This window comes from Mercenaria mercenaria, unplaced genomic scaffold (assembly GCF_021730395.1).
Source record: "Mercenaria mercenaria strain notata unplaced genomic scaffold, MADL_Memer_1 contig_3286, whole genome shotgun sequence".
Taxonomy (NCBI): Eukaryota; Metazoa; Mollusca; class Bivalvia; order Venerida; family Veneridae; genus Mercenaria; species Mercenaria mercenaria.
The window spans coordinates 1-15117 of record NW_026461410.1 but is presented as its reverse complement, the minus strand read 5'-3'; the positions used below and the strand labels follow the sequence as shown (position 1 = coordinate 15117).

General features: G+C 34.8%; 2 protein-coding genes across 2 annotated transcripts in view; one reads left to right on the top strand and one right to left on the bottom strand.

The window, feature by feature from the left end:
- LOC128552913 (uncharacterized) overlaps positions 1–2236 on the bottom strand; it is a 33077-nt gene extending 30841 nt beyond the window's left edge. Inside the window, exon 1 of the mRNA XM_053533988.1 lies at positions 1910–2236. Coding sequence (XP_053389963.1) covers positions 1910–1936 — 27 coding nt within the window. The 5' untranslated portion in view covers positions 1937–2236. The remainder of the gene's footprint in view (positions 1–1909) is intronic.
- Positions 2237–2337: 101 nt separating this feature from the next.
- LOC128552912 (uncharacterized) lies at positions 2338–3400 on the top strand. Its single transcript, XM_053533987.1, has 2 exons — positions 2338–2478; positions 2761–3400. Exons 1-2 carry the CDS (start codon positions 2455–2457, stop codon positions 3199–3201), a joined length of 465 nt encoding a protein of 154 aa, XP_053389962.1. The 5' UTR covers positions 2338–2454; the 3' UTR covers positions 3202–3400.
- Positions 3401–15117: the final 11717 nt, after the last annotated feature.

Genomic DNA, 15117 nt, shown 5'->3' with positions numbered 1-15117 from the left:
TTGTTATACGCTACATGAGAGTAACAGCTTTCTTATTCTTATGTAGTGACATAGAATCTAAGTCAAAACCCTTTATGTGGCCAGGGTACTGGCTTGCCTAGCATAAAACTTTGCAAACACATTAGTTCTATACACTAGAAATACGGTCAAATTGCCAGATTTTCTTGTATCCGCCTGTTGTCCCCCCCAGTTTGTTTAAATGTCTAAATGTTTGTAATGTATTTTGGGAACAGTTTGTAATTAAACCTTCAACATTTAAAGATCTTTGGTTCTTTAATGTCTTTTCAAGCCATTTTGATATGTTTTTGCAGTGCTTGTTGACTTTTGTGACAAGGTTTTTTTCTCTTCAAATCGCTCCTCGCCCGCTCCAAAAGTAGGTGAAATCCAAAAACAAATATTTTTAGTTTTATTTCGCTCGCTCGCTCCTAATTTTTTTTGGAAAAAATCCGATGACCAAGAAATTAATTTGGTGTGGCCTAAAAGAATGTTCCAACAAACCAGGATATTATATATATCCGTTCAGTGTGGTGAATCGTACTCTGAATGGACTTGGATCTGCATATGCTGGTATTAGTTATATTTTTAACCATTTATTATTTACCTCATTTCTGCCTTGTTATTATATTAATATATCTTTAAAGGATTGCGAGTATGAAGAAGCTAGACAAGCATTAAATCGACAGTCTAACGCTTGGAAATTCGTAATTTTATGTGGAAATGAGGGACGAGAGGGAAACAGTGGGGCTACGACTCTTGCTTAAATGACAAAATCAGTTATGAAACACGAGCGAATATTTACACGACGAAATGCTAAGTTCAAACTTTATGACGATCATGAAAAAAGAGAAAACTATTCTACTTAATTTGTTCAAAGAAAACTATGAGTCACTGTTTACTTTGCTTTTTGCACCGCGTAGAAACGATCCAATAATGTTATCAAGTAAAAAAAAGAGATATTTTTAAAACATAAAAAAACACAAATGCACATATCTACTTAATATTCATGACGCTTAAAAAGGCTTTATTTGAAATATTTGGGAAATTACAATTAGCTCTAATAGTCCAGTCTAAAAATGTCCAAAACTCTGGTTAAAATAATATACCATAAAAGTTCGGACAATATGCGCATGTCAACTTATTTGGACATGCCGAGAAAAACATATCGGCTTGTCCAGTATTTTGTTCCAGCTGGGTATGAGTCCAGCTATATCTCGTATTGCACAGTATAATGTAAAATAAACTTTTTATTCTATATCTATTTTATTTCAGTAAAAATTAAAAATGATTAACTGAAACTTGTATTTCTACCTTTTCTGATTCCAAGACGCATAATCAAACTCTGTACATAGAGCGCCTACTTCATTCGATTTAAATTCGGAACATTTTCACGCGTTTTTGGCATTATCGTAGGTTTTACATGGGACTGTTGAACCGTCCAAAACGGAAAACATACAGGGTTTTTTTGTACGTACTTGCGTCCAGTATAATAATATACTGTACGGTCACGTGTTTCAAATAAACGTTCACGATTGGATAGATAAAATAGATATAGAATGACACGTTTTATTTCATTTGAATGGAAACTGTAGCACTACAGTCCACAATCGTCTGATGAATTCGTAATATTTCTAAGAGGAAAATTAATTGTGCATTAAAGGCCCTATACAATGCTCCGTCCCGTTTATGTTGAAGATGTATAGGAGAAAAAGAAAATCAGTGTTTAATGCTTGACCAATTAGTGTGACCTTGGCCTTCGAGACACATCGACTCGTAGCGTTAAATGGCCGAATCAAGTAATGTGAAAATCCATTCAATCATGGAAAAGTTACTGACAATGAGAATAACATTAACTGATTCTCACTCTCCACCAGCTAGGTGAAGTCATAATGAAAGAAATTCGAACTCTTACCTGTAATGTATCCTCGCCGTTTTCCATTCAGTATTGTTTTAGATCTTTCCGATAACGAAAATAAAAAGAAATTGTCTCCAATATTGACATCTATGTTTACTTTCGCGTCTCGATTCAGTTTTTTCAGCAGTTGGTAAAAAAGCTCCGTTTTTTGCCAGTATTGATTTCCTTTTCTCAATTAACGATTTTCAACATGTACATCGATTAATATCCTCGTACGTTTGACTACTTGCTGTTTTGTCGTGTAGTCGGCGGAATAAACTGGAAGGTAGAAAATATTATGAATGCCGCAATCTTATTGACGATTATCTTAGCGATTTAAGAGTGCCCTAGACCAGTTGTAAAGTTAAATCCTCAAGTCAAGCGTAAGATATCTTGCGCTAAACATATCTAAGATTTCTTTTGTAAAACGGTATCCAGTACTGCGTAGTATCGACACAAAAGAAATCGTTATCTATTTATAGAATTTCAAAGTATAAACTAAAACCGCTCTTGTTTACGCAATATTGAAATGTATTGATATATTCGTTAGAACATTGGATAACATGGCACACGGGACAATAAAAGCGGTATGTTTGTTATTATCATTATTAATAGTACCATATAGAATAAATATGAAAAATATCGAGATATCAATCATTAATAAAAATCCACCTTATTTTAAAACATTGACTGATATTAATTTTATTTACAGGCAAAAGAAAATATCGAAATCATTTAATGAGATACAGCCTTGAATTATTTGGCAGGCTAAACGAGTACACAATGAAAATATTTATGTTTTCAATTTGATAAAATATTACACTGTACTTGCCCTCATATTAAAAAGTTACAATGCAATTACCTTTTAGGGTTGCAAGTTAAAAACCAATAATGAAGCAAGACGAGCACCACAGATATATGAAGAGATTAACAAGCGAATCCTTGGTAAATTCATCTTATCTTTATGTGGGAATGAAGGCACAAATGATGGTAGTAATACTGCTGGGCTTCGGAGACTTCTTCAGTTGGCTATATCTGTCACAGAAAACGAGCCCGCGAGTACATTACAGAATGCAGAATTCAAGTTTTATGACGACGAATGCAATGTATACACTCTTACATCAGGATATGGAGAAAACAAATTTGTATTTACTTTCAATGAAAAGCTTGAGCCAGGTTTCACAGTTCAAAGAAAGTGGATGTTACTCATGTTAACCAGAAACATACGGAATATATTTCAGCTATCTGCACTGCTAGAACTTATTACAGAACTTTACGATTTATTTAACTTTTACGTTAATACTGGATGAGATTTCCGAATTAAGAGTATAATATTTCTTTGTTGCAGCTGTCTTTTTTCTGTAATTAAAAGTGATATTTAAGGATTTCATTATAGCAGTAATTAAAGGCTGCTCATTTGAAATCATAGATAATCAACGTATTTTCTCTGTTTAATTCCTTTGTAAAAATGCTACTATTGACGAATGTTTAATAGAAATTTTGCTTTGATTGCGTAGTTTGCTCGGCTCGTATCCAGTAAGACGACTTTTGACATAGTAATGTTTAAAACTATTTACAGCTATTACACAGAGGCAACGTATTTATGCTAATCCAAATTTAACCATGAGACTGTTTCAAAATGCAGTAGCCGCCGCATTTACGAAGATCTAAACAAAAATTCGTTTTAACGTTTGATATTTTAAATGCAGATCACCTGAAAATGTCTTAGTGTTGTTATATTGTCTGGTCTTTCGGGATAATTGGTTTCAACTTAATTTAGATTTGAAGATTGAATACTGCTTAAGCCGGTGCTAAAGGGCGTAGTCCGTGTTGCATTTTCCATTACTGCTAATGAACAGATTCAATCAAACCGAGTCTGCAATTTTCACTGTTTGCCTTGTTCTCGGTGTTTCCGAGGGATCTATTTTCAAGATTTCACAACAGCGGGCGTTAAGTACTGTGTGGCGTCCGTGAAAAATCATCCGGACTTCATCTCAGTGGTGTTAGCTCACTTGAGCAATGCTCAGTTGAGATTTTGTGATCGCTCGATTTCCGGCGTCCGTCGTCTGTCTGTCTGACGGTCATCATTTAGCTTGTGTATTCGATAGAGGCTGTATTTTTCAACTGATCTTCATGAAATTTTGTCAGAATAATAACTTTGATAACATCTAGGCCAGGTTGGAAAGTGGGCTATCTGGGGTCAGAAACTAGTTCAGGATGTCAAATTAAAGAAAACCCCTTTGTATGCGTTCCTGAATTTAAGTCAGAATAATAACCTTAATAAAAACTAGGCCAAATTCGAAAATGGGTCATCTTGGGTCAAAAACTAGGTCACTAGGTCAAATCAAAGAAAAACATTGTGTTTGCGATAGAGGTTCGAAAATGGGACATCTTGGATCAAAAACTAGGTCACAATGTCAAATAAAAGAAAAACATTGTGTATGCGATAGGGGCTGTTTTTTTAACTGATCTTCATGACATTTTGTATGAATAATTAGTTTGATAACATCTAGGCCAGGTTCGAAAGCGGGTCATCTGGGGTAAAAAACTAGGTCAGTATGTCAAATTAAAGAAACCCCTTTTGTATGCGTTAGAGGCTTTATTCAATTGATATTCATGAATTTTAGTCAGAATGATTACCTTAATAAAATCTAGGCCAAGTTCGAAAATTGGTCATCTTGGGTCAAAAACTCAGTCGCTAGGTCAAATTAAAGAAAAACATTGTGTATGCGATAGAGGTTGCATCTTTCAACTGATGTTCATGACATTTGGTCAGAATGATAACCTTGATGGAACCTAAGCCGAGTTATAAAATGAGTCATCTGGGTGTAAAAACTAGGTCGCTGTGTCAAATCAAACAAAAACATTGTGTATGCTACAGAAGCTGTATTTTTCAATTGATCTTCATGAAATTCGGTCAGAATGATTGCCTTGATGTAATATAGGTCGATACTGAAAATGTGTCATGTGACATCAAAAACTAGGTCGAATCAAATAAAACCATTGTGTATGCGATAGAGACTGTATTAAGGAAGAAATAAAAAAAACACACTTTCCTGTTAAGGAAGAAATTAAAAGTTCTTCTTTTGACATATAAATAAATTTGATCTGCAGCTTCATTATAATGTCCTGTCCCAATTGTATTCTAACTGGGGCACTTGGCTATTGTAAGGACTGCTTGAGCCAAAATTAGAAATAACTTTTATAACGACTTTTTGTCATGAATTGCTTAAAGGATCTTCATCAAAGTATGTTTGTGGCAATTTAATAAGTTCCTCTTCCAAGTTTGTTGGATTTGGGTACTTTACCCCTTTTAGGGGCCACAAACTGAAAAAGGTATTCATTTCATCAAACTTGGTCTGTAGCATCATTATAAGGTTTTCTCCCAAATTTATACACATGGGGGCCGTCGGTCTCCTTTTAGGGGCCACTAAAACAAAAATGTCAGTGCCTTCAAAAGACTTCTTTTAATGAACTGCTTGATGGATCTTCGTCAAACTTGAATTGTAGTATTACCCTATACATATTTTCTTTACCTATTTCTTTGTCAATTAGGGATACTTTTAAATAACTTCTTAAAGAATGATTTTCATCAGACTTGGCTGGAGGTATTATTATAACGATCTCTGAAATTTGTTTAAATTTGGACAGTTGGCCCCTTTTAAAGTTGTTCAGTTTGGAATGTTTGGCCCATTTCAGGGTCAGATGAATGAGGTCCTTTTCAGGTATGCCGCAAAAGGCCGTTTTGGGCCTCCTATTTTTTTTCACTACTGATATGGCAAGAAGATTGTCTTTAACAGACTTGACCAAATGTTTGATAAAGTTGTCTTTATTTTTTTCTTAAATATTGTTAGCATGATTTTCAGTGTACCCCATGGGTCTGTACAGGGACCAAAAGAACTACACAATATACACCAATCCAGTCGGAGCGATCTGCAGAAAGCACGGACTGAACAATCATTTCTATGCGGACGATTCCGGTAATCAGAATGTCTATTGAAGAGACCGTCCGTCGCGTTAAAAGTTGTCTAATACTAAATAAAAGTATATTATATTTACCGGTACGTATAAAACAAACTGGTCGTGTCCTCAACGAAAAGCAATTATGGTATCATTATGTTCAGATATGATTTTACAAGCCTTGTAATAACATATCTGAATGTTATATAATGTAATAGGTAGTGTAAACAAATATAAGATCCACTCCCACTAAAGTTACAGGTAACCCTAGCTTTTCACAAGATTATTTCACGCATTAATTATTCTCTAACTGAATTTCTCTTTTTTATAGAAAAAGTAGAACATATCGATTCTAAGAAAATATAGCCCAGTCGTTCAGGTGAATAGTGAAAATGCAGATCGTTTGATCATGGGCTTTGAGTTTGAATCCCCTGACTATTTTACAATGTGTCTGTAGGAAGACTTGATAGTTAGTTGCTGAGAACAAGTTAGTACTGGTGCTGAATCCAGTGGTACTTGTTAAAACGACACTACATACAAAACAAGCAAAATAAATTTAAGAAAATATAAGCAACATGTATTATACAAATGATGTATAAATACAAAAATTAGATAATTGAATTGTATCTCGTAAGTGGACATAACTACTATCCGGATACATTCAACACTGCTCAAAACTGTTATGTAACACAGAGCTATCTCCTTAGCGACATGACTATCTCCTGCACGACAGAGCTATCTCTCTCAATAAAAAGTGAATAATTTTACTCCCGTACCATTTTCGGTACAGTTCCAAATGCATTGTATATTTTACAGCTATCTCATGTATTTTAGTTAAAATGTAAATATTTGACAATGAAAGTGCTTTCATAACGAAATGGCCAAATTTACTGCAAAATCAGTTTGTTGGTAAACATCACCACGACTTCAAATTAAGAATGAATTAGCAAACTTAAAGTTCTCTGTAAAGTTAAATCATATCTACATCGCCTACCATTCCCCGATTTTTGATATTCTATACACTGCTTGTAAAAATGCAAAAAATATGATGGCACTCACCTTTGTTGATGTTCTTCTATCGCGACGTGCACTACCTCGGAAGTTGCGACAGAGCAGTTTACCGTATACCTCTTAAAGAGGTAGCTCTGTAGTTTACCAGGCGGGTAATGCGTCGCTCGAGTTTTATCTGTATACCGCGTGCCGCTTCTAGGCGGTGTTTTTATCTATATCTGGAAACCGCACGCCGCGTACATGCGTCTTTATAGTTATAACTCTGAATTCCACGTGACGCTTTCAGTCGTCACATTTCATTGGTCTTAAATGAAATCTTTAAGTTCTTTCTAACAAATTTGACCAATCAATTTATTTTTACATTAACATTTTTAAAACATAAATAAAACCGGATTTTGTGAAAAAATAAATGCTTTCGTTGAAAAAAGCTGTAAAAGCGAGCGTCGTTCGAGTTATAATTTGTGATTTCTCGAAAGCCTGAATGTTACAAATGATTCTTTATATGATCAAAACAAAAACGAATAAGCAAAAAAAAAAAAAAAAAAAAATGAATGAATGAATACATAAATAAATACCAACGAAGATTTATTGAGAAATGACAGTTGAAATAATGCAACCAAATATATACTTTTTCGCTCGTCGCTGTGCAGCAAATAATACCATCTGTGGGATCAAACAATTTTACTGCTAAATGAGTTTACTTCTGATTATAATCGCTCTTATGTTTTATTACAATAAAAAATTATTAAACAATAAGCCAGAATTTAATTCAAATCTGTCAAAATTTAGCGAGATAAAACTAAAAACACAGATATGGAGCTTGAAAAGGTCTCGAGTATATTCTTTATAAGTACGGGTTTATCTATTTGTTTATTTATTTATTTATTCATCTATTTATTTTGTTGCTAAACTTCGAAACTGTCTCTTGATCTATGGAATAAAGGGTTGACGGATAGCTCAGTGGTTTGCACACTGGCCTTCCAATCCTGAGGTCGGGGGTTCGATCCCCGGCAGCTACTCGGGAATTTTCAGAAACGCTTTTCAGTGTTTCCCACCCAACTAGAGGTGTACTGGTCAGGAACCCAGGCAATCCTTGCGTGTATCAGTGCTATACACTGGGCACGTTAAAGAACCAGGCTGTCTATTCGCAACGAGCTAGGCTAAGTTAGCCGGACAAGCCTGTATCTGATTTCTGATCTCTCTGTCGTGGGGGCTTTGTCTCACTCTGTCCCTCTGGTCAGATCGCTCTGTGTCTGCACTAGTAGAGGATGAATTATGCGCCCTGTGTGGCTGCATTTGAACTATGTAAAGCGCCTTTGAACGTGAAATTGATCATGAAAAGGGCGCTATATAAATCTGGTATAATAATAATAATAATAATAATAATAATTAATAATAACTCAATTATTTCAACAGCTCGTATGTGATACTTTAGAAACAAAATTGTTTCAAAACTCAAATTTTCATAAAAGAAATATGATTTCTCAAAATTAGTCCATAATAATATCATATTCAGCACTGTAGTTTTTGTCTAAAATAGTTAAAATATTCACTTATTTTCATTTAATTACATTTTCATATTAAATACATACACTATTTTTTTTGAGAAATAACTTTATTTTGATGCATTTTAATTGCGTCATACCAAAGACGTGAAAAATGGTACTGGTAGCACCCTTGCTTGGCACTCAGCATTGAAAGGGTAGTACCAGGAGGTAAAATAAGCACAGGTAAGTATCTGTTACTGGATACCTAGTTTGTCGCACGAGAGCTTTGTAGCTCATGTTATATGTTGGATTATATGCGACGTTAAATAAAGCTTACCTTTACCTTTGCCTGGATGCGTATATCTGAGTGAAATCAGTGTTAAAAATGACAATAATTTTAATTTAAAAATATTTTAAGAATTGTTCTTATTTGTTGTTTAAATATGTGCATGATAAAATTTAGCATTTATAAATTTTGTTTAGCCTAAATAAAATCTCATGTTTTGTGTCTTTTAAACAGTCTGTTGAAATAAATGTATTACACAGCTGCATGAAATTAACTTTGTTGCGTAGCTAATTCAATTTACCTACAAAGTGCAAATTCCATACCTATTAACACATATTTGATGTCATATGTCACTAATGAACAACAATATCCCAAGCAAAAATCTACAAAATCAATGTTATCTCTCAAAACATCTCTAGGTATTCAGGGTAGATTGCCTTATCAGCCTCCTAGGTTGCTGACAGATAAATATCAGCAGAGTAGAAGCGGAGATAACGCTTTAGGGCAGAATGAGTTAGGCTGGTGCTAGGGGGCGTGAGACTCAATCAAACCGAGTCTGCTATTATTCTTCTTGGTTGCATTCTTTGCTTCCAAATGATCTTTTTACAGAATTTACTAGATTTCATCAAGGCAATCATTCATGAAGACCAATTAAAAAATACAGTTTTTCGCATACACAAGGTTTATCTTTGATTTTATCTAGTTACCTAGTTTTTGACCATAAATGATCCATATTCAAACTCGATCTAGATTTCATCAATGCAATCATTCTGACTAAATTTCATGAAGACCAATTGTAAAAATACAGTCTATCGCATACACAAGTTTTCTCTTTGATTTGACCTAGTGACCTAGTTTTTTTTTACCTCAAATGACCCATATTCAAAATCGACCTAGATTTCATCAATGCAATCAAGATCATTTGAAAAATGCAGCCTCTATCACAGGCACAATGTTTTTCTTTGATTTGACCTAGTGACCTATTATTGTTCCCAAGATGGCCCATATTCAAACTTGACCTAGATTTTATTAAGGCAATCATTTCGACCAAATTTCATAAAGATAAACTGAAAAATACAGTTTCTATCTCATACACGAGATTTTTCTTGGATATGACCTAGTGATCTAGGTTTTGATTCCAGATAACATATATTCAAACCAAACCTAGATTCCATCAAGGCACTCATTCCGACCAAATTTCATGAATGAAGATCAATTGAAAAATACATCCTCTATCGCATACACAAAGTTTTTCTTTGATTTGAAGTCATGACCTTGATTTTGACCCGAGATAACCCATATTCAAACTCGACCTTATTTTCATCAAGGCAATCATTCTGACGAAAGATTATGAAAATCAATTGGAAAATACAGTCTCTATAGCATACACAAGATTTTTCTATAATTTGACCTTGTGACCTAGTTTTAGACCCCATGTGACAGGATGGACGTACCGGGGACAATAACCATCAGAACAAATCAACACTCATTATAATATTTACAAATTTATTTACAGAAAATGATTATTTACAATTAATAAATGATAAATGAAAAAAAAATCCGATTATAAGAAAGAAAGAAAAAAATCTGAGCTCAATATCTCTAGATATAAAGTTCTAACACTGACAGTTCCGTTTTAACGTGACGTGGCACAGTTGTTTCCGTTAACTTCGAACTTTAAGTAGCACAAAAATACAACATATCTTCAAGTAAAGTCCCTTTAAACCGTGCATACGTTGACTCCTTTTTGGCTCCCTATGATGGTAGGTGATTGGATCCATGAGCTGACTTCAGTGGATCACAAAAGTCATCGTCTTTGCGGTTTCCGACACAACCATGGGACGAATGCTCTGCGCTGGGAAAATCCCATCCAGGCGAGTGAAGACAAATGAACCTCGGGTATTGTACTTCCGGGTTGTGACATCATCACCAGGTAAAAGTCGTCTGGTGGAAGAAGCTAAAATATATAACATATGGTAAGCACCATAGCAAAACAAATAAGTCAGGGCATAAAACTGCTCCTTTGGGTACACCATACCTCCGTAGGCTCCCATAAATAATACGTGCTACTTATACAAAATATATGTGCTACTAAGTTCATACGTCACGTGATTAAAATACGTCACTTATTACTTCCATTATTTCTAAAATTAATAATTTAAAAGTCTAAAGTTAAAGTATGGAAAAGAAATGAAAAGTTTATGATGAAAAATTATAGATACGGAAATGATAAACTGCAGCTATTATTTACAACTACAAATTAACAAAATTCAATGCAATTCAAACATGATACAATAGCTGGTATCAGTATAATATCAAATGCCATACAACAAAACGGACACTGCTTAGATGTGCTATAGTCTGGCACACAATAATTTCAAATTACAATAACATATTACATACAAGGTTTTAGTCTTGCCACATAGATTTAACATAACAATGCAATGCAGTATCGGCGTTCCATAACAACGAAATGTTTGGCATATTTTTTTGAAAAAGAGTACTTTACAATTATCATGTTACACAAATTTCAGTACAAATCTTATAGCTTATAGAAACGAAACATTTTAGACTCCTCTTTCGAAATAATTTACAAAAGCCTGAAAAATTTAATAAATAATCCTGACATACCGAAACTAGCCAAAAATCACATACCCAAAAGTAAATCTATTACAAAATTCTGTAGAATGACAAAAAAAAATTACTAAATAAAAATCGTAATTCAAAAATCATACAAAAATCTAACAAATAAACTTCTTACCTCGATCGAGCATAAATTTCTACCAAGAAAAATCAATTTGACATAGATTCGTCAAATGTCGAAATGTGGTGTGAGCTAGGCACATCTAGCCCAGTCTATTTGTAGGGTAGTGTCCCGCCAAATACTAAATTTCATGGGACTCACGGCTTATGCGTGAACTCTGACTATTTGCTTTTCCACGGGAATCACGATATTACCGGGAAATCTGATTACTTTGGCGCGGATTGAAACTGACAATTTGAGGCCCGTTATAGGGGTTTTAGGGATAAAAATATAAATTACTGAAGTTTATAAAATATCAGTTCTGCTCAACCCGGGGCTAGAGGGCGTGAACGGTAGCATGCATTTCCACTACCGTCCATGAACAGGCTCAATCAAACCGAGCCTGCAACATTTTCGTTTTTGTCGTGTTGGGCGACCTGTGAAGCTTCCATTTTTTCTCTATTTTATTATCACAGCAGCGTTGTTTGTGCCGTATGGCGGCCGTAAAAAGTCTCCCCGTACATTCAATCAGGGCTGTTATATTTCGACCTTCTTAGATCGTTCAGCACGACTTTTATGTCATGTTATTGGTACTGTTTAGTTTCTCAACATGACCATTTCGGCATGGGTGGTTCCAATATTCCCGCTTTCATAGCCTTTGGTATTGTATAATTACCCCTTGGATATGGTGCCTGCTTTTTAATTTTGTCTTTTGACAGTTCCTGTGATATGCAGGCTCCATAACCTAAGAAATACAGAAAAACATGAGAGGTATTTTATGCGAAAAATCAGACATTTACTTCAATAACTCAAAATTTTACAAAAAGATGATGCAATACCTGCATTTACCCTACAGATACAATGAGGCCCGTATGTCAGTTTAAGACACCCCAGATGACTTATTTTCAAAGTTGGCCTAGATTTCATCTAGGCATGAGATAGCTGCATTATATATGATGCTTTTGGAAATAAAATATGTACTGAAAATGGTCGGGGAGTAAAATTATTCACTTTTTAATTGTGAGAGATAGCTCTGTCGTGAAGGAGATAGTCATGTCGCTAAGGAGATTGCTCTGTACTGCATCAACAGAGCTCTGTGTTCATAGTTTAAAAGTTTTAATATTTCCTTTGGGTTGTCCTCATGTGAAATAATATAAAGTAATTGTTCCATTTGATATACATACGTATGAATTTTCCAAGTATTGTTTGATAAAGGTTTTTCATGAGTTTAGAATTGTAAATTTTGAATAGTTATGAATGATTGTCTTGTTTAAATCTAGGTCAAGTAAAAAAATGTATTATCTGGGGTCAAAAACTAGGCCACTAGGTCAAATTAAAGAAATACCTTATCTATGCAATAGGAACTGCAATTTACACTATATCTTTATGAAATTTGATGAGAATGTTTGTCTGGATAAAATCTAAGATAAATTTGAATATAGGTTAACTGGAGTAAAACCTAGGTCACCTGCTTAAATCAAAGGAAAGATTTGAATATGTGATAGAGGCCGAAGTTTTTCAATTGATCTTCATGAAATTTGGTCAGAATGATTGCCTTGATGAAACCTAGGTCAACTTTTAATATTGGTTATCTTGGATCAAAAACTAGGCCACTAGGAAAAATAAAAGAAACAAATTGTGTTTGCAATTAGAACTGTATTTTATACCGGATCTTCATGAATTTTGATCAGAATGTTTGTCTGGATAAAATCTACGTAGAATTGAAATATGGATCATCTTGGATAAAAAACTAGGTCACCTTGTCATTTGAAAAAAAAAACCTTATGTACGCAGTAGGGGCTGCATGTTACAATGGATATTCATAAAATTTAGGTTAATGGCCTCTAGACTGTTCACAAGCTTATCCTTTGATCTGGCCTACTGACCTAGTTTTTGACCCCACATGATCCAGTTTCAAATTGACCTAGAGATCATCAAGACTAACATTCTGACCACGCTTCATAAATATTGGTAAAAAATGTGGTCTCTAGAGTGTTCACAAGGCAAATGTTGACGGACGACGCACGACGAACGCCGACGGACGCCGGACAATGACCGATCACAATAGCTCACCTTGAGCACTTTGTGCTCTGGCGTGCTAATAAAAAGTCAATATGACATTTTGTGAGTCAGTTACTTACCTCCTAGATCGGTGTTTATAAATTAAAATACTCGCGGTTCTCACGGGCGCCGGTATTTTCAATTCATGAAGAATGGTTTCAATGTATAAACAACATCTCGGTATTGACGGTTTACAAGGCTATTAAAACACTTTCGAGTATGAAAAATACTTAGATGTAATAATTTTTATTTATTTTATTTTGTTGGGTTTATTGTCGCACCGACACAATAGATGTAATAAAGAATAATAAACATAGAACGTTGCTAACTAGGTTGCGGGTATCATGGAGAGTCCTAAGTCTTAAAACAGTCTTAAGACCAAAAACTGTGACAATTTTGCGTTTCAAAGAAAGTAATAAAAACAGTCCCAAATTTTTAGTCCTAAGTTTATGACCAAAATCGATCCTAAGTCTAGGACTGCTATTGAGCAGTCTTACGATAGTCCTAAAATTGTCTTAAGTCTGAAACACTCCGAAATCAAAGATGGCAGCTTTCATTCTTCTTTTCCAACAACGGAAAGCTTTACGACGGGAAAGGGTATTTAAAGATAGATCCCAGGCTCTAGATGTGTATAACGACGACGAATTGACCAGTCGTTACAGATTCAATAGAGAATCTATTCTTGACCTGACTGATCTGGTGTCGGGGGATATAGAAAGAGCTACGGCCAAGGGTAGAGCTATACCTCTTCATATTCAGGTATAAGTAAGGCCTTGATTGGTTTGAAAGATACGATAAAGAAGTGAACAACTTATCCTTAGGTAGCAGGGTACAATTTCGAATTTTGGCCCCCGTCAGTATTTGTTATAAATAGAACATCGTGATTTTGGATGTCTGTAAATTAAGGTGAGAGATAATGATTATTAATTCTTTAGAAAATTTATACAGCCGATACATGTAAAATTCTGATGTCAGTTGGAAAACTAACTGCTGGTAGCTTTGTATGATCAATGAGACGGAAGGGTTCTGTGCTTGTTGATTGTTACTCGGGAACATTTTCGTTATTTTCTGAAAAAAAAAACGAGCTGGATGGGCCCCCATTCCGTTTATGTCCTGACGTTCAGTAAGGACTATTAAATTGAGAAATGCAATAAAATTGGACATTGTTCTTGCAGCGGGATCATTGTAGGCTGTTCAAAAGGTGCAAAATTGATGATTTTGGCATTCTATTTTTCATGGATGATGTAAACCTTTCGTTTTGATAACTTTCTTTATTCTTGTATGAGAATCCTGATCTTGCCACTAATTAAAAGCACAAAACATGCACGCATTTATAAAATGGCCACCCTAATTTTGCTCATAGGGGAAGTGCAATATTGCGACTCGCTACATGTAAGACTGTCCGTGCCCAAAATTTTCGCATCTAAGTGTACCTTGCTACCTTATCCTTATGTTGTGTTATCCAATTTTTGAAACTTACGGTAGCGCCGTTCACCGTGGAGACGGCCTGCCGTGAATTTCACAAATACAACTTTAACTAGCGTCGATACATATGTGTAAAATTCACAGAGACTGTAATAGAAAATGATTTTGAATTTTATAGATTTACTCCTGTTGGTTAAATAATGACCAGATGACGTCGACAAAAATACAAACTGCAGCGGCGGATCGGATGAGG